This window comes from Candoia aspera, chromosome 9, assembly GCF_035149785.1.
Source record: "Candoia aspera isolate rCanAsp1 chromosome 9, rCanAsp1.hap2, whole genome shotgun sequence".
In the NCBI taxonomy this organism is placed as follows: domain Eukaryota; kingdom Metazoa; phylum Chordata; class Lepidosauria; order Squamata; family Boidae; genus Candoia; species Candoia aspera.
This window is the reverse complement of record NC_086161.1, coordinates 3,059,866-3,079,821: the sequence shown is the minus strand read 5'-3', so window position 1 is coordinate 3,079,821 and position 19,956 is coordinate 3,059,866. Positions and strand designations below refer to the sequence as shown.

Genomic DNA, 19,956 nt, shown 5'->3' with positions numbered 1-19,956 from the left:
GCAAAGGAAACAGGTGTGAAATTTCTTCCATTCAGATGCACTCCAGGGCTGTGGACCAGAAGCTCCTCCTCCATCATCCACAGCAGGTGGGGCCACCTTGAGCAAGAGATTCTCAATTTGGAAGAAATTATGTATGTGAGGCCATGCAAGTGTGGACTTTAAAACCAAACCAAGCCCTAGATGGCTTAAATCCTGGTTGGTATGTGAGCTTAGCCCATCAAAGTATCAGTAGATAAATAGATTGCAGGGAACATTTGATTTCCTAGCAAAGGAGAGACGCCCCGATTTTAGAGACCTGCTTCCTGGACACCAAAAGAGCCTTCTCCGACCCCATTCCCAAGCAGTTCAGTGTAATTCCGCAGGAGATGCACCCAACACACACTGTCCTTGCCTATAGGTTGGAGTCAAGCCTTTCGAGTGAGAAGCCAATAGTCTCATCCACAGTTAACAGTTTTAAACTAGGTGCCAAAGATGGATGGAAAGGTGGGACTAAGTAAAATAATCAACTGGCGCCTGATTCTAGCAGAGGCATGCTCATCTTTTCCCCTCGATAACTGCACCCGCTTCAACTTACATACGGCACATCTTGTTCCTAGGAGTGATCCGCACCCCATTAATCACCACTAAGCTGCCCCAACTGCTTCTATTTAAAAAGGGTTTCACAACAGGAATCAGAACTGATATACAGCAAAGAGGTCACATGAAGGGGGCATGTTACCCATCCACCCCCGCTGCCTGTTTCAAAAATGAAAGGAGGCTACTAATGTTCAGGGCAGTAATAAAGATGTCCGGCTAACGCTGGTTGCTGGCCGTCCTTATGCCTTAAGTGAGGAGTCCAGATATCCCTGTATAGGTCCAGCATCCAAAGGGATTTGAGGTTTCCTCTAGGAAAGGTTTTTCCTCCACTGCTGAACGGTGGACTTCTGCCTTCCCACCAGTGGAGGTGAAAGGGGGCACGTGCTTCCCAGTTCTTCAATCATCCCCACCGTTTTTCTCATCGACTTGGCTGCCTTCTGGGCTGAAACAGTGGGACGCGCACCATCCGGGATTCCTGCCGCCTGTCCTTGTCAATTCTCACTCAGACCCACCAAGTAAGCAAAAGAGCAGGCTTGGATCGAGTCTCTCTCGCAAGACCCAGTATAATTCGTGGAGGGGAGCTTTCTTCTTCACATAGATAACCTGGCTGTCTTCGCAACATTCTGGTTTTATGCTGCGCTGCTCAGGCAGGCTAGAAGCTGCAGACACCAGTGCGCTCTGCCATTGGGGGCAGCAACCGGGCGGCTGGTTTAAGGAGTCCTAACTGGCTAGAAGATAGCTAATTTTTTTACTTCATATCCTTCTACTGTGCTATCTATTTGCTACCAGGAAAAGAGGGAGATTGTGGGGTTTTCTGAAGCATCTGAATGACAAAATAACATTCCTGGCCTTGTAGTTCAGAGGTCTTACACTGGAGATGGAAATGTGACATTTATTCTACCCATTTGGGCAGCAATGCATCTTGGTCCAGCTTTGATGCCAATGGTCATGCTGCCCAAGATTTGTGGGAACTTCAGTTGAAGTGTAGGCTGCAGCATTGGGCCTTCTTGGTCATGGCCCCCTTACTTTTTTTTTAATATATTTTTTTAAGTTTTAAAGACAGCATGAAAACTAACACAAACTATTCTGTATAGAAAAGAAAGACAAAAGAAAAGGCAAAGTGCAGAAAGAAAAGATAAAAAGAAACAGAAAGCAGAAGTTTCCGACTTCCTTTGCAGCAAATAATGGCTAAATTACGAAGTTGTGTCTTACTCTATGACAGTGTTTCTCAACCTCGGCAACTTCAAGATTTGTGGATTTTAACTCCCAGAATTCCCAGCTGGCTAGGGAATTCTGGGAATTGAAGTCCACACATCTGAAAGTTGACAAGGTTGAGAAACACTGCTCTGTACTTACAAAAAGGCTCACGTTTTTCTACTGTCCAATTTTTTTTCCCTAATCATCTAAACCACAAGGCCTAAGTGCATTTTTTTTTTCCTGTTTCATGCAAAAAATCTATAAGGGGTTTCCAGTCAGCCATTAATGTAGATTTTTCTTCTTTAATCAAAGAAGTCAATTTAGCCATCTCTGCAAGTTCCTTCATCTTCACCCACCATTCCTCCATTGTGCGTAACGTCAAATGTTTGAGCATGTAGTGATCTTGCTGCTGTTGTAGTCATGGCCTCCTTACTTCGGTATAGCCTGTCCCATGAGGTCAGGACAGTCCCCTCTCTCTCGATATTCCTGAACAGCGTTAAAGCTGCCTCTTCCTCCAAACAGCTTTTTGGTGCAGACAATGCCACGGGATTGGAAGCCATGGCTGCGTGGGGCCTCGTTGCTTGGGCCAAGATAATCTTGGGCCCTTGTGTTGTTCTTCGCTTGTATTTTATAAGCTGCCTAGAAGCTAAAATGAATTGGGCAGCCTACAAGTTCGGAAAATATCTAGGTTGGGTTATATTATATTTCTCTACAGATTCATTTCAGTTACTGTGTTGAGACAGGATGGAGGCCGCGAAACACTCTCTGGGTTGCTTTCTTTTTTAAAAAAAAAGTTTACCACGAACCACTGTTTTAAAAATATGCATAGCTGAATAAATAAAAAGCCAGAGGACAGAGGTGGCACAAGAAAATTCTAGTACTCTACTCTTAAAAGTACATGGTGACTAGAAGCTGGAAAATAAACGTTTTCTCCTGGCCTCCCAAAGAAAACAATGTTGGCATGAAGTCAGCCTTCCCTGGGAAGGTTTCATAACCAGGTGCCACTACTAGGAAGAGGTCTCTCTGGTGACAGAAGATGTGGACACCTTCAGAAGGCCCTCTGATGAAGATGCTCATCATGGTTGCCATTCTCCAGGAGAATTCCCAGGAGGGGAATAAGGTGACCCTTGTTTCTAATGTACTGTGCTTAAATGCACAAACATGACCTATACACGTAACATGCAATATGTGTTCTGCCACCACTACTAACATTCCCCTCCTCTTCCTCCTCCTCCCCTCTTCCTCTTCTTCCTCCTTCTCTTCTTCCCCTCTTCCTCCTCTCCTCCTCTCCTCTTCTCCTCCTGTTCTTCTTCCTCCTTCTCCTCCTTCCTCCTCCTCTTCTTCCTCCTCTCTCCTCTCCCCCTTTCCCTTTCCCCTTCTCATTTTCTTTAGCCCCAAGAGTAAGAAGCTGGCTTAGTGAAAGGGCAAGCTCTTGCTGATAAAACGTAGACCAGAGCCAGCTGGCATTTATTTCAATTCACCTGCTTCAAATACAGCCATTTGGGATTCTTTGTTGCCCCTCTAGGCCTGGTAGAACGTTCACCTCCTGTCAAGGGAACGGATGGAAGAATCAGAACTGATGAGGATGAGAATGGCATCCCCATCAGACAATTGAGAGCCACAGTGTTATTCATGCATTTATTTGTTCTGATTTGTACACTGCCTCTTCCAAGATTCAACCATCATGCCTACATCCTCCAGCCTGCTACACGTCCCTGCCGGAAGAGAGATTCCTTATTAGTTGGCAAGAAAGGAAACAGCCAGCAAAAGAACAGCCACATCCTCCATTGCCCTTTGCCAGGCCACTGGTTTCTCTGCGTGGAAGTCCAAATCGCCAATGCTATCCAGATACATTTTAAACAAATTCCAGGCTAACACAATGGGATGCATTTAGAGCTGGGCTATTAGAAGGACATTCCTCTTTTCACCTAAGAGGGATTGGACAAAACGTCACCAGATCCCAGGGTACACCAACTTTGCATTACTGTACTGCAAAAAGTTGCTGGGGTAGCCAAACCAGGAAGCCAATGGATGGTTCCCTCGCTGCCTTTGGTACTACTGAATTGGGGGCCTCCAGGTTGGCAAAAGAACCTAACCACCAGGAAGCAAGATATGCAGGCTAAGCTCACCCCACTTCTGCCCACTCTTTCAGCTTTTTCTAATACTAGGGTATTTTTTTAAAACAAGAAAAGGAAAGTGTTTCAAAACAAATGCTGAAATATGGATGCCGGCCAAATCTGGACCGAGGATTAAAAACAAAGGCAAAAACTAATGACTGTGTTCAAATGCAAGACAAGCCATGGGGTGGGGGGAAGCTGGATGGACCATCTCTCTGCAAGGAGAGTCTGATTAAATAGGCTAGAGGGGAGGAGGAAGGGGCAGGGGGGCTGTTCAGCTTTTCAAGGCTGTGGGGAGGGGTGAGAGGAAGACCCTTCATGCATCTAAGAGAGAACCAGCTTCCAACCCGTCCTCTTTTAAGCTGCTGGAGCATCAGCAATGCAGGGTGAGAACCTGCACTGCAAAAGGTATGCAGGGGATCATGCTGGTAGAAACCCCTTCCCCGCTGATTTCCCCCCCCCCCCCTGCAGGCTGGCTATCTGTGGGTGGCAGCAGACTCTAGTCCCAAACCTAGTCCATCATCAGCACAGCTTCCCTCCCCCGAAAAGTGTTGGATTACAGTGGCCATCTCCCAGGTATAGCCAGGCTGGGGGTGATGGATGTTGTAGTCCAAGGGCCTCAGCTTGAGAGGACTAGCTTACTAAGGACGGATGGATGGATGGAAGGAAGCCTGTTGGATTGCTGGCCCAGAGCATGTCCAAAGGCAGCATAGAGGAAAGCGCAGAAAATGCACGTATGCGCAGGCTCAGCTCCCTCCCCTCATTTGCAAGCCCTTAACTTGCTTTTCCAAGCACTGCAGCTTCTTCTGCTGTTCTGTGCCAAGATGCTACCACCCAGGGATCTGAACAGATTGTTGCCTTTCCTTGGGGTGAAATACCAAAGGCTGATCTGTTTCATCACTGTATCTCTTTCTTCCTTTCTGCCACCCCAAGGTTTGCCTTTCATGGAGATCCTTTCTCTCCCCAACCATCAGAACCACCATACCATACAAACACCTTTTCTTCACCTAACCGTTCCTTAGGGGAGAACAGAGATCCCCTGGAAGGGGGCTCCAGAAGCCCCCTCCCCACCCCCTTTCAAAGCCACCCGCGATCCCATTGCAGAAATGCTTTTATTTCTGGCTAGCCAATAAAGGGTGCTTTAAAATGCATGTCTGGTTTGCAACTGGAGCCCAGATTTCTCCAGGATCCAGGTCCGGGTGTTATTTACTAATCACTCTGCTAAAGATTCAAGTCGGAGAGGATAGAATCTCTTCCATCTCTCCGCCCCCATTTCCTCCACCCCACTAAGAGCATTTTGCAGCCTGATAGTCTGCGGTTTAAGGGGAATGAGAACCCAGCAATGCCAAGGGTGGGGGGGTGTCTAAGCATGCCCAAACTTGTCAGGGGACCCCTGGAATTCTATAACACTAAGGCTGAGCACTCTGAAATCCCCCACCTGCCTCAAGGGTCCTGGAAGGGCAAGACTTTGTAGACAGAGATAGATAGATAGATAGATAGATAGATAGATAGATAGATAGATAGATAGATAGATAGATAGATAGATAATAGATAGATAGATAGATAGATAGATAGATAGATAGATAGATAGATAGATAGATTTAAAAGATGGCTTCCTTGAAAACAAAGCAGATGAACTCCGAAGGTGTCAAAGATGCCCCTATCAGACAGCCTTCTCCCAGTGCCATGCCTTGTCCTCTAGGAAAAGGGGCACCATACCATCTGGAGCAATTCGGCAGGTACCGCTCCCCAAGGGCCCCTGCCCCTCTCTGAGCCCCCCCTCCGGGTGTCCTGAGATCCCCCCTCCTTGCTCGCTCAGGCGAGACCCCGGCCTGGGGGAAAAGCGCTCCCCGCAAATTGCGCAGACGCCCCCAGGCAGCCTCGGAGGCGAAGGGATGCCCAAAAGTTTGTGGACCTCCCCCCCGTTGCGCCCTTCCGCCCCTCCCCTCCCCATCCGGTCCCCCAATCCCTGGGCTGGGGGGGGGTTCGCGGGGAGCCCCCGGGCGCCCCTCCCGCCCCAGCCAGCCGTGCGGGGGCCCGGCCGCCGGTCCGACTGCCGCGGGGCGAACTCACCCCTGCCTTCCGCGGTTCCTTGCTGGCTCAGCCCCCGGCCTGGGCGGGGGACGCCGCGCCGCCGCTGTCCCTGCAGCCGACCTCTAGCTCCCCTCCGCAGGCGCCGGAACGGGCATGGGGGGCTGGGGGGGGGGGCGCTGAGAGCGGACAAGGCCGAGCAAGCGCCCGCCGGGGCGGCAGCGGCTCTCCTCCTGCGGAGACCGAGCGGCCCCGAGCCGGGCTCAGCGCCTGCAGCCCACCGCCTCCCCCGTCGCCATCCCCGGGGGCGCCGGGCTGGAACAGGTGGGGAGGGGGCGAGGGAGAGCCCGCCGCCCTGCTAGCCCTGCCCTGACCTGCCCAGCCCAGCCCCGCTAGCGGCCACCCCTGCCCGGGCTGGACCCGGCTGCCTCCTCCATCGGCCGCCGCCGCTTTCCCCCAGGTGTGCTCCGCGGACTGGCCGCCGCGCGAAGGGGCTGGGCCGGCTGCGCTTCCCCGGCCGGGCTCCTCTCCGAAGGCACGAGCGCTGCTCTTAAAGGGCCCGCGGATGCTTCGCCTTAGGGCGGAGGGTGGGGGGCTCCCGCTGCAGTCGCCCGCCCGGCACGGGCCCAGGGAAAGACTCTGCTCTCGCTCTCCCGGGGGGCTGTGTGTGTGTGTGTGTGTGTGTGTGGCGGCGGCGGCGGCTACAGCTAAAGGAAAGGGAACCAACCAACCAAGAAAACCCGGCATGTTCCTAGTCCTGAAAAAGGTCCTGTGCCTTGGTTTCCCCTCTGCTTACAGCGTTTGGCGGAGGGCTTGGGGTACAAGCTCGAGGGGCATTAATCTGCAAAGGCAAAGGCAAGAAGTCATGCCTACCTTCTCCTAGCTCTATCCATAGGATACGGTCATCCCTTTAATGGAGCTATGCTTATATTACTAGGCCTGTATAGTGTGCAAACATTTATCACCAGCCGTCTCTTGGCAACCTATAATTACGTTAAACTTTTAATCTGGCCGGGTCAGAAGGATCGCATCTGATCCCGGGTCAGAAGGATCCTGGAGAAATGAGGCCTCCATACATCCGGATGGTGGCCCCACCCCATGCAGCAGCACATGACCCCAGATTGCCCCAGACAGAAGCAGGTGCCAGCCAGAAGTGGGTCCTGGTTCTGCTCTCTTGCTTTAAGAGTTTCTTTCTGCAAAAAAAGGGCCTTCTCTAAAGATTCTCGCAGCATCTCCGCCTGCCCCCACTCCCTCTTGGAGAAACGCTGGCTGAGGTGCCAGGGAGTGGTGGTCCCAAGACTTCCAAGTGTGCGAGGCCAGGAGAAGGTGACTTCAGAAAGGAAACTGTGCAAAATGCTGTGCCAAGTCTCAAAAAATAACACAAGGGCATCAGCATTGTCCCTGATCTGGCCGTGCCCCCCCTCCCCCAGAGCAGGAGGAGGCCCACAGGCAGGCCAGCCATGGCATTCTTCCCACACCAGCCTCCAGTGATGGTCTCCCACCTGAGGACAAACCTGCTTGCTCAGCCGTTCAAGATCACCCAGGCTGGACCTCAGCGTGGTGGGGGGCAGGCAGCAGAAGGCTTTTAGTGGAAGGCCCCCCATCTACTCAGAAGGAAAGGGGGAAGGCTGAGGAGGATGGAAGGCACCCAGGAGGGGGGCGGGAGGTCACAGAGGGTCCGGGGAAATGACCTGATCAGTTTGCTTTTTGGTAAATTGAGATGGTGAGACGGGCCATGCTCATGCGGGGAGCTATTCCCTAGTCATGCAAGCTCTCCCCCCATAGCAGAACACCCAACAACCCCAAATTCCAGCTGCACCCACCATCCCATAAAGGTTTACAAGCCCTGATAGAAGCAGGATGCAATGGAGTTCTGTTCAACCCTAAAACCACTTTTCTGCCCAGACTGCACCAGTGCTTGCGGGCTGTGGTGAAAAAAAGGCAAGACCGTGGCTGGGATTGAATGGCACGACTGAAGCTGTCGGTGCAGAAGGAAAACAGGCAGAGCTTCAATCGTGCTGCCGCGGCCACCATTTTGACTCTTTTGACCACCCCTGGGGGCACCCCTGTCAGTCGGAGACGGTTTACTCCGACTGGCAGCAGGTGATTCTTTCTCCCTCTGCTTGTTATTAGGACCTTTTTTAACCTTCTGCCTGTGGAACCCAGATGCGGATGGACAGGGACCGGTGCTGAAAGGAAGGCCGCCTGCAAGCCGAGGATGTCCCTGGAAGGGATGTGGAGGGAGGGGAAGCAGGCAAGGCGGATGCTGCGTGGCCGGGCCGTTTATGCGTCCTTGCCAAAGCTTCTGTGCTCTGGCGCATAGCATTGGTATGTCCCCTTGTGGCAGGAAGTGGGATTTCCTAGGTCAGAATGCCACTTATTGGCCAAAAGGGATTCACTGTGACCCATTTTAAAGCTCTTTTTCAAGGTTCTCCAGGTATATGGTGGAGTCTTGTCATTTCAGCAAGCAGTGACAATAGCTGAGCAAACCTAGGTGTTATGCTCTGGCTTAGCTGTAACTATCCAGGATTGCTTAGGTTCACGGAAGCAGCGTCGTAAGCCACATTGGCTGGGTTCAAACCACACCACAAGCCCCAACCCAGTCAGCCCCATGATGGTGTAACCCATTGAACAGGTTGGGCTAATCGAATCCATTTTAAATCCTGTATCTGGAAGGAGTTGGAATCGAGGGCCACGCCCTGGGGTAACAACCTGTTCATCTTCACGAAGGCCCCGCGTGCCCCAATTAAGCTAGCCAGACCTTGAAGAATTGGGGGGGTCTGCAGATTGAACAAAACTGGTGCAAAGGAGTGCTGCTCTGGAGGGGAGGGGACATGGCAGCTTGGCCTTGGGAAAGGAGGAAGTGTGAGAACAAGGCACAGAACAGCCCCGCCTTGCCTTGGCTGTCCTTAAAAGGTGGCCGTGAAGAGGTAGGATGAACTTTCAAGGTTCTGCTTCCATGACTTGCAACAATCCAGGAGCATTCCAAAATCCTTACGTCTGTTCCTTGACCTTGTCTTCCTCAAAGGGCTGACATCAAGGATCGTGTATCCTGAGCAACAGACCTCAACAGCCAAGACCAGTTAGGCAGGCACCTCCCAGTTCCTGGAGAAGTGGCCTTTATACCCTGCTAGTCCAAACAGCTGTGGGTTTTGCAACAGGCTTTGGCCACGTATAAAACATACTTTTGGGAGAGATGGGCAGTGATAGGAGTTTGAAATATAAAAATAAATATTTTTCAGGCATCCCAGCAACCAATTACGAGTTTGGCGTAACTCACCTCGAGTGAGAATGGAGACCAGGACGCACCACAAGCAAGAGAGAAATGTGGGAGGTTCAGAGTTCGTGCAGGTGCCAGGAGTGGTGGTGATTTTTAAGGCCGTTAGGGAGACCAGAAGGGCGCCTTTCTCAACCCCTGGGAGGCCAGGGGCTCAGAAGCCATGAGAAACACTCGGCAACGAGAGGGGAAGAAAGCTAGGGACCAAATGTCTGGGGCCTCCTGAATGGGTGCACCCAGACAGGAGCTTATGAAGCAACTACACCTATGCGATAAAGTCAAGTTCAGCAGAGTCCATCCACCCCCCCTTGTTCTCCATCCAGCTGGAGACTCACCTCTTTGCCAGCTCCAATGGACCCATGCTTCACAGGCTGGGCATCAGTCCAAACCAACCTCAAGTTTTCCCAAGAAGAAATTTTATTCCGAGGCTGCTCCCCACCAATCACACATCGAGGTCTGACCTGATCTGGTGAAACTTGAGGACAGATTGCAAGGAATATCGCATCTGACACAAGACTTGGTTTTGTTTGTGTGGCTTTAATTCTCCATGTCAATGTAACATAACCTTGCAAGCCAGGAGCTGGAACCCCAATATGGGAGAGACCCCTCGGCAAGCATTAGCATCCTTTTTTGCTCTCTCCCCTTCTTCATGACGTAGGAGTCATTACAACGCACACCTTCCTGCCTTGCTCAGGCAATGGAGGGAAGAAAACCACAGCGTTTCATTCCGCACATGGCTTTCCTGCCCCAAAGATAACAGAAGAAGGATCTCTGCAAAAAAGTCAAGCAGCAGTGGATTATGGGGCAAGAGCTAGAACAGTGGGCTCCTCAGCCCCTGGGAACGGGTCAGTGACAGAGAAGATCCCCGAGCCACCCTGGAATGCTTCAGCGCAGGACCCTCTGGAAAGAAACGGAAGAGGGACGGCCCCGTCGCTTGTGAATGGGACTTGTGCTGCTAGGAAGGGCATGGTGTTGGCAAACCCATTGCAAAGAGGCAGAGATTGCTAGCTGAGGAGCCCGCATGAGAGGCTCAGAGCAAGGGTGGGCTGACCGGGATGGAGATAAAAGAAAGGTCTCCCAAGGTACGAAGTCAGCCTCTTGGAACGACCGGCGCTTCAAGTAAGGCCAGGCAGATATTGCGTGGTCAGGAGGAACCCCACAGCAAGCAGGCATCCGACCCGCAAACGGCTTTCATCTCAAGTCACTGCCATCTTCCAGAGCAACCGCCTCTTACCAGATTGCCCCTCGCCAGGAGCTGTACAACCAGGTCCCAGGTTGGAAGGAGCCTACAAAGGGCATTTGGGGGGGGGAACCTTTCCCCCACCTCTCACCTCACGGCACCCTGTCCTCAAAATGCTCATTCGAGAATGTACACTTTGACCAGGAGCCAAGGCAAAGCACTGGCAAATTCTGAATGTCCACTGGGGTGGGGGAAAGACCCCAAGCAGGACAAGGAGCCTCAGAGAATCTGAATGCCCAGTTCCTCAGCGGTCTTCTGCAGCCTGTCCATGACATTCTCCTCTGACTCTGGAACAAACCCACTAGGCACAACTGCCCGGCTCTCGGATGGGGCGTTAGCCATCACATAGTACACGGTCTCGCTCTCTCCGTGCTCATTGGTCCTGTTCACCACACGGATGATCGGGCTGGAAGGTGCACTTGGCTCACGGTCCGGGGACGCATCGGCATGTGGTGGTGCAGGGCTCTGGGTTGGCAGAGCTGCTGGCACATCTGTCTCAGCCGCCTCCTCCGTTGGCGACTCCAGGATGATGCCCTGCAAGCCGCCTTCTGACCCTGCCAGCATCACACACTGGGCGGCATCGTCCAGTGACCCGCCCTGCTTCTCCCGGTCCTTCAGCAGCTGCTCGGTCAGTTCCACGCTTTCGTACCGCACCAGCTGAAGGCGCATGTACCCATCCTCGTGTTCTTTGTACCTGGGGGGGGGGGCGGTTTACAGAGGCTGCTGTTAGCAGGGAACCATGCCAGCCTGGTGGCTGGTTCTTGGCATCCAGGCACAATATATAATGAAAAGCTGATGAACACACACACACACACACACACTCAAAACTGCGAGACGGGGTGCTGTGCCACTTCTTGGGCAAATACACGGCTATTCTTTGTCCAGAAATCTCAGCAGAAGGTGAGAAAGAACCTTACAGACTCTACATGGTTCTCCACCTTGCCTGGCATTTACAGAACACCATGAAAGGGGTCCACCTTGGTGGAAGAGAAGAGAAAGGTTTTGCCATGTTGAGGCCATGAATAGCAGCAGCCCCACCTAATGGTTCCCAGGGATCGCCGAAAGGGTGGCGGCCATCTGCTTGTACACCCTTCTTTCAACTGCTGCAGGCTACACTTCTGATCCCTCTTCTCCAACGCAGGTTAAATGAGCTCACAAACTCTTTCAAACCTGCCTTGCTGGGAGTGAGTCACCACTCACTCCAGCCTCCCTTTTGGCACCTTTGGCTCAGAAGAACTAAGAAAAGGTGGCTTGTCTCTAAGAGATAAGAACATACAAACCCAAAGCAAGTCAAAACTACCAGCCTATCCAAACTGCCTGGATTTAATTAACCACAACCATCTTCATTTATAACTCTGCTGCTGGCTTGATGAGACCAGCACAATGTGCTCCAGGGGTGTCCAGAGCAACGGTCTGTTTCCCCAAAAACCTCCTGGCTTGTTCTGTTACAGACTTGCAGACCAGTCTGGCTTGGGCTAAATGTCCAGCTGTCCAGAGGTTTAGCCTAACCTTTTGGAGGAGCGCAATGAGAAGGCTACAAAACCTCTTCCTCTCCTTTGCATTTTGAGGGCAGGGGCTGAAGGGTGGACTTCTGAGCAAAGTGAGACTGTTCTGCAGAAGGCCTTTGGGCAGAGGAATCCTCTGCTAGCAGCTCACAACTACGATGAAGGTCAGTTTCTCCCGGCAAACTGGCTATTCCTCTGCAACATGACCTCGATTTCATGGCCTGTGAATGGGGCCACATAACCACAACGTGTATTTCAGCTCTGCCCTACTTTTGCGTACCTGAAACGAGGATGGCCTGAAGGCCATTTGAACTGATGCTTCTTCCTGAGGTGAACAGTGAGGTTGTTCCCCCGTGTGAAACATTTGTCACAGACGTGGCACTTATAGCGTGGCTCTGAATCGCCCTAAGGGAGAAAGCAAAGGCATACAGAAATGGTTAGCCGGGAACTCTCTCCACTGAACTGTGAAACTACAACTTGAGGAACCCAGTTTTGCTGTTCTGTTTGTAAAGCAAGTCTGTAGATTCTGTAACAATAAATCAGATTTGTACATATATAAATAATAATAGTAATAATAATAAATTTTGAGTGTTGGAGGAACTCAGCTGAATTTCCAGAAGAAAAGGGGCAAAACTTTGGGAACTCTTTGATGGTAATATTTGTGAGGCGGCGATAGAAACAACTTAGCAGATGTAACTTTGCTCTTTTCTTGGGAAACGAAACAATTGCTGCTTCAGCTTGTAATTTTCTAGCCAAAGCCCTATCTCAGAGTCTTTCTGCAAAGCTTCTGGTAATCGCCTTGCTTCTTTTCCCTTAAAATCAGAAACTGCCCGAGGCTCTGTGACTCCGGCCTGCTTCTTTCTCACCTCATGAACCTTCTTGTGGTGCAGTTTGATGGAGCAGAGGGATCGGGCGCTGAAGTTGCAGGCTTCAAATTCACAGCGGTAGGCCGGCTCTTTGCTATGCGTGTCCAAGTGCTTCCGTAGATCAATAAGATTCTTACAGCTGGACAGATCATGCAAAGTAAGCGTTTTAAATCCTGGCATAAACATTACAATACCGCTGCACATATGATTGCAGCAGTTAAAAAGTCACAAGATGCCATGTTTCCTCTTTTTCACTCTGCCATGATTTAGCTATTTCCAAGTGCAGGACACTTCCGTTTCTGAACAGCAAGAGGCAGCAAGCCATGCTTGTCTTCCCCCATCATGAGGACCACATTTTACATCACCAGAGATCCCCTCCAAATCCTCAGGGAGCCTCTGACGGGGACAATATTCCAACTGCTAACTCAACCAGGTTATCTATTCTGCTGAATAATATTGCTTTTTTGGGCTATTATCCTGCTAATTCTGTTGGCAGAGACTTTTAAATGTAAAAGGAAGCAGTTACAATGTCCTGCTGTGAAATTATTCCGCCAGCTACCCATATGTCACAAAAGACAGTCTAAATCTCCCAGGAGGGGAGGGTGAGGATATTTAGATTCAAGAATTGGTTAAGATTATCTTTTTTCCTAATGAATTTAGCTCTTCCAGCTTGGAAGATAGACTGGAAGACAGATTCTGATCTAGGTGTAAATGATCGCTGACGGTGAAATCAGCATTGTTATTACTCTCTCCCTATTTACTTTCCCTGGGCAATGAGAAGGCTAGATAATCCCCACTAAAAGATCCCACGGTGTTAATTCCATAGAGATATTCAAAGCACTCTTATCTCCACGCTACTTACAAGGGTGCTAGGCACACAGGCCAGTTTTCTTACTACTGTCAGATTGTAATGCCTCCGTAGCACTTAAGGTTGCCACATAAAACTCACCAGGAACTGACAGCTGGTTAGAGCACCACATCACTGACCAAAGACCAAGGACCATATTACTGTTGATAACTTCTAGTTGTTTAGCCTTTTTATTTTTTACGGCTGCTTCTTATATAATGGCATTCATGTATGTGAATTATAATACAGCCCAGTATAATATTAATTGTAATTTTTATAAATAGAATTTGGGACTTTTAGTAATCTCTTCAAAATTTATAGGCTTGATTAACCTTTACAACCATTTCAGTATGAGTAAAGTCTTAATTCTGCTTTATGTTGGCAAAGAACAGAAAGAAATATTTCATGTCCTACATATTGATTTTATCAATGTAACATGTGTCACCCTGAGCAAGGCCTTGATAAAAAGGTCAGCACGGGTCTAAAAAATTAGTGCTTGAAACTATGGCTATTTAACCCAAATATCCTTTGAACTAAACTGGTAGGTTTGCCCAACAATTCCACATTCGATGGGCCAACAGAAGAGGGATTTTATAAAGCCACGGCAATTATGCCATTTGGGGCCAGGCACCAGCTGCTGCCGAGGCACCACAAACTCTACACTCTTTGGGCAGCTGCTACTCATCTGTTTTAGAGGTGAAGCAGCAGCAGGATTCACCTGCAGAGAACAGTCCCCTTCCGGCGACCCATCCGAGGGCCGCTTCCCGCCTGGCTCCTGCCTGCCCTGGGCTGGGCTTGGCCTACCTGTGGTCACAGTAGTTGCACTTGAAAGGCCGCTCCTCGCTGTGTCGAAAGCGGATGTGGTTGCGCAGGGAGGAGGGCAGCGGACAGGTCATGTCACAGAGAGGGCACTTGTAGTGGTTGACTGCTCAGGAAAAACACACACACAGGTGAGAGAAGAGGTCATCCCTGGGAAGGGAAAGTCCAGCAAGAGGAGGGGGGGGGGGAATCGGCCTTCATCGCCCCTTACCATGGTTCCTCATGTGGTCCCGCAACAGCCTCTCAGTGGCAAACCTCTTGGAGCAGTGCGAACACTGGAATCGCTGTTCTGTGAAGCAGGTGCAGAAGGACACGTCTCAGCTGGAGAGGACCCGTCAGCAACGGCTTTAGGCAACAATCTCCCCTTCTTCCAGACATCTACTCCCTTCAAACCCTATTCAGCTCCAAACTCATGTTGGTTAGCAAGTCTGACAACCGGCATGGCTCCTGGCTAAGCGTGATGAAGCTTAGGTACTCACGTTCTAAAGCTGTCTGCCGGCGAATGTGATCAAAGAACTTGGTGTTATTGGAGAACATCCCACCACAGGTGGGACAAGCCACCACCTTCTCCTGCGTGTGGCTGCGCAAATGTTCACGCAACTTACATCGGCCTTTGAAGGTGCAGTCACACTCTAGAACAAAGAAGGACGATGCTTATCTGTTCCAAGCTGGTACAAGCCAAAAGTCTGTCTGGCAGGTCCTGGATGGCTGCTCTCGGCTTGGCAGGGACAATAACCCTCAGAAACTCTGGGATTCTACACCAGCTTTTTCTATAGATTTTGAGGAGCTGTTTCATTTGTATGTGCATGAAAATAGGAAGAAGCTTCCCCCCTTATAAATTGCCTAACAGCCACAAGACAAAATGTTTTAATGTATTTATTAATTTTGCAGTGAGGTAAGTAGCATTAAAATGTTCTCCCTACTGGGAAAAACAAACATTTGATAAAATTTGTGAATCACAGAAATAGTATTTATAGATCATATAAAAAATTAATGCACATTCAGTATTTTTTTAAATACAGTGCTGTGTATGTGGGTGAATTCTGTACAGTGTTCTAAACAAGAACATTTTGCGTCTTTAATTTTGACTCAAAACAACAGGAAGAGTTGGAGCTCTTAAAAAAAAACCAAACAGCAAAGGTCCTAATACGAGATTAAACCCTACCTTTCCACCCACAGAAGACCATGGGGTTCTCCTTCCCAACTGCCTTGTACTCTGCACAGAAACTGTGATCTTCCACATGCCTGTAGAACCATTCAGGGTTATCAAAAGCTCGCTGATAGGGAGGCGAGAAAAGTAAGGGTATGTTCTTAGTATAAACTGAGTCAAACGGCAAATATCCATTGAAGTCTGTTATTCCTGTAAATCAGTATTTTATTTTCTAAAAGCTTAATAAATACCCTCTAGGAGCCATTCAGTAGCTCGGCGTACATATGGAAGTATGTATACCCCCCCACCCCCGCAGACTTTATGTTTGAAAGCTGGCCAACAATAATCAGTGCCTCCCTCCTCACGGCTCCATTCAGTAAAAGGAATTTTGTTGAGATCATATCAATGCATTCAGCATTTCTCTGTCCTCTTTGCCCTGCTTTCTCTCATTCCAGTTCTCTGGCTGCACCCTAAGGGAAGTCTTAAAGGTTATTAAACTGCACGACAACTTTCTTTGGAATGATCAGAGATAAACAGGGCAGGTATGGGTTCAGGTGTGGATTTCTAAAGGGAATATAAAAGGGGACCTAGGTTTACGAATGTCATACATTTGTGCTATGGAATTGCCAGAGACTAGTCCTAGAGATATAGCGATGTTTATTAATAGCAAAAACATTTCAAACATCCTCCACAGGCATGCTACTTTTATTTCAGAACCGTATTCTTGCAAATTCAATTTTAAACTGGGTGGAGTGTTCAGAAGTCATTCCTGCATATGCTTTAGGCTAATAGGAGGGAGAAATGGACAAGTTTGCCCAATCTCTTCAATAATGAAAAGAGGGCAGATTGCTCTGCAAATTAAAACAATTTATACAACTTGTTTTGATCTGGAAAAAAATGGACTCAGATCCACCCCGCAGCTGTCACAGTGCACTGAGAATCTGCCTGAATCATAGAAGCTGGTCGTCCTATTTCATCCATTCACGTGAAGCCCAACGTACAGGGGACACACCCAACGCAGTATTTCCCTGGGAAGGACCACCTGTCCTGCCGCCGCATCTCTCACCTCACAGTATTCCCAAAGGCAAAGGAAGTTCTCCTGGATTTCAGGGATGATGTTTCGGCTCTGGAAGTCCAGCTGGCAGGGAGTCAAGTCGGACTGGCTCTGCAAGGCACGCAGTCCCCACTGCTTCAGCTTGGTGTGGTAACAGTGGAAGTAAACGTGGCGGACGAGCTCTGCAGGGCTCTCGGGAGAACAGAAGCCGCACTCCTGCCAGAGGCAAGCGTGTTCTTCTGGGGAGAAAAAGAGAAAGTTCACGGAGCAAGCACAAAACTCATACCTGCAAGGGGCCTCAAGGGATGGCAGACTTGCATCACTAATGTCCGTTTAGCAGCAGGCCTTAAGCACCTACATTTCTGGATGATGTTTGTAAGAGGCTGTTCTGATTTAACAGCAGGGCTATTCATAATTTTAAAAAGCCAGGGAAAATAACCTCCTCAAACTTTTCTCAACCACACCCCCTTTCCTTAGCTGATTCATGCTCTCATTACCCCTTCAAACCCATTTTAGCATACACCTGCCTTCCCAACGTGCCCCTCGCCTACAGCACTTCGCACCTGTGGCCTGCTTCAATTTCACCCTGATGTAAGTAAGCTGCAGCAGCGAAGGGCCTGCAACTTCCCCCTTGCAATTCCAGTGGGATGACGCCCACGTTTGGGCAAACCCGGACTGCTTAACAGACTATCCACAATAAGAAAGAAAAATATACCGGCTGCTCAGCATTGAATCAGAAGGGAAATTTAGATGAGAATGGGTTTTCTAATCAAACCAATCCATTCTTTTAACACGGGGGAGAAAGGAGGTACAGAGAGGTATCGTACCAATGGTGGGGTTTTGGAGAGGAATGCTGCAGCTCACACTAAAAGCAAGCAAGAGTCACAGGGATGTCCGAGGGGGTCAAAAAAGTCAAGGTGGCAGCCGCCACCATGCAATCAAAGCCCTGCCCCTTTTTATGCACATCACTGTCATGAGTAAGGATGGCGAGCAGGGGGCTCCCATCCAGACTGTTAAGCGCATGCGTAGCACTGAGGAATTGGTCAGTCATTCAAAGAGACACAGACTGGGACCGCCTTAACCTTTGGGGTTTATATGTCTGGTTTTTTCCCACGTTTCTTCAGTTTGTTAGGATTACTGTTATGTATTAGCAATACACATTAGAGACCAGTTCCCTGTCTCAGAGTGTTTCCTGGGAGTCAGGACAATCACAGCTTGACTTTTTTGACCCCCTCAGACTGCACTGAGAACCAAACCTGTATCATGAGCCCCTTACCAAGAGAATCCATCTCGCTGTCCTCCTCTTTGCCCTGGAGATGCTGCTGCAGGTGCTTCGACATATGTTCACAGAACTCTTCCATCTTCGAAGCCACAAAGCTGCAGATTTCCCATTCGCACTGCAGGACCAAAGCCTCTTTCTCCCCCGCCTTCCCAGGAGGCATGGCCACAACCCTGGATGGCAATCGGAGAAGGGGTCCTTTTCACATCCCGAAGCAGGCCTTCCACTGCCTTCCCGGAAGCCTTAAAAAGGGGCTGAAGGGAAGAGCTGGAATTCTCCAGAACACACCTCCCCAACTCCTATTATCCCGTGGATTTTACTGCCTTTTGAGAAAAGCATCCTCATCACCTGAGGGAACAGGGCAGGCACCACTGAGAAAGTGCTTCAGAGCAAGCCAACTGCAATTAATTTCCAGCAAAGTTGCAATGACCTTCCCTAAGCCCAAAGGGTAGGGCAAGCAGGCAAAGAAAAAAGTATAGACATCAACACCTAATATATACATTACACTATAATTTTTGTTTTAATCCATTCAATCGTGTCCAATTCTCGGAGACTGGCTGGACAAGTCCCTGCAGTTTTCCTGGCGAGGTTTTTCAGAAGTGGTTTGCCATTGCCTCCTTCCTGGGGCTGAAGGCGAGTGACTGGCCCAAGGTCACCCAGCTGGCTTTGTGCCTAAGGCAGGATGAGAACTCAGTCTCCCGGTTTCTAGCCTGATGCCTTAACCACAACAGCGAACTGGCTCTCAATACTATAATATATAGCATCTTATAATATACCAGGGTTTCTCAACCAGGGTTCTGTGGCACCCTAGGGTTGCGTGAGAGGTCACTAGGGGTTCCCTGGGAGACCACGATTTATTTAAAAAATTATTTCAAATTTGGGCAACTTCACATTCAAGAGGGAAGTGTCATTCTTTATTTTCAGCTTAAAAACACTGTTCATGCATCTATGTAGGCCTACCCATGAAACGAATATAATGATTTTGCAGCTTCTGGTCTATATTTGAGCCTGAAGGTGCAGGGGTTCCCCGAGGCCTGAAAAATATTTCAAGGGCTCCTCCAGGGTCAAAAGGTTGAGAAAGGCTGTATTATACTATACTACATATAAATTATATATGGTTATATATCTATATCTATAGAATTGTTTTAACTGTTTTAGCATTTTTGTGGTTTTTGGAAGCTGCCCAGAGTCTCCCGAAGTGGGCAGCCATACCAAATCAAATACATTAATATCTGTATCTATATAAATAATATTATATTATCATATATATATATAATATGTAATATAAAGATATATTACATACATATATATGCACAAAGATGTAAATATTATATAAAATATAATAATAATAATTCCTTCGCGTTTCTATCCATTGCTGTTACCCCTTCCCCCCCCCGGAGAAAAACAAATCGCCTTCCCCAACCTGGTGTCCTCCAGAGGTGGGTGGACATGGGTTCCCTAATCCCCACCAGCTTGTCCAAGGCTGGAGGGCGCCAGCGTAGCTGAAAGCCCGGCCGGCTGGAGAGCCCCAGCGGGAGTGGCCCCCGGCCGTCGTCTGAGTTGCTCCCTCCCCGGCGCCTGCCCTTTCATGCTGCATCCACACACCCACCAGGTGGGGCCGAAGAAAGGTCCCCGCTAGAGAGCTCGCTAGCCGAAAAACCGGGGTCTGGAATAACGGAAACGCCCTCCGGTTCGGAGAGCCAAGGCCTGGGGGAACCCACTAGGCCGCGTTTCCATAGTTACCGTGCGTTTCCCGGCCGGCCGACGTCCAGCGCGACGGTCCCTTCCCCCACCACCTGCGCGCCCGCGAAACGCCCGGATGAATTTCGCCAGCCAATGAAGGCGCCAGAAGTGTCCAGGCAGCCAATGGTGTGGCCAGGAGAGGGCGGGACCTAGCCGGCCTGTCAAAACATAAAGAGAGCATCGTGGTGTTAGGTCCGGAGTGAGTAGAGAGCTCTTGAGGGATGGTTCCGGGTTGAGTGGGCAGCCTTGTTCAGC

General features: G+C 49.6%; 2 protein-coding genes across 5 annotated transcripts in view; both read right to left on the bottom strand.

Annotated features, from left to right (window-relative positions):
- Positions 1–19,956, bottom strand: part of NHERF4 (NHERF family PDZ scaffold protein 4) — a 284,353-nt gene that overhangs the window by 57,361 nt on the left and 207,036 nt on the right. The gene's annotated exons all lie outside the window — the stretch shown is intronic.
- Positions 10,432–19,771, bottom strand: HINFP (histone H4 transcription factor). 4 transcript variants are annotated; one of them, XM_063311261.1, is made up of 10 exons: positions 19,702–19,771; positions 17,956–18,131; positions 16,692–16,918; positions 15,641–15,752; positions 14,955–15,107; positions 14,687–14,764; positions 14,461–14,581; positions 12,810–12,948; positions 12,224–12,348; positions 10,432–11,132 (listed from the first exon to the last, which is right to left on the bottom strand). In XM_063311261.1, exons 2-10 carry the CDS (start codon positions 18,119–18,121, stop codon positions 10,658–10,660), a joined length of 1,596 nt encoding a protein of 531 aa, XP_063167331.1. In that variant the 5' UTR covers positions 18,122–18,131; positions 19,702–19,771; the 3' UTR covers positions 10,432–10,657. The 4 variants fall into 4 exon arrangements, with proteins under 4 accessions (XP_063167331.1, XP_063167330.1, XP_063167332.1 ...); XM_063311260.1 differs by having other exon boundaries at positions 19,568–19,707; XM_063311262.1 differs by lacking the exon at positions 19,702–19,771 and adding an exon at positions 19,382–19,511 and having other exon boundaries at positions 16,692–16,915.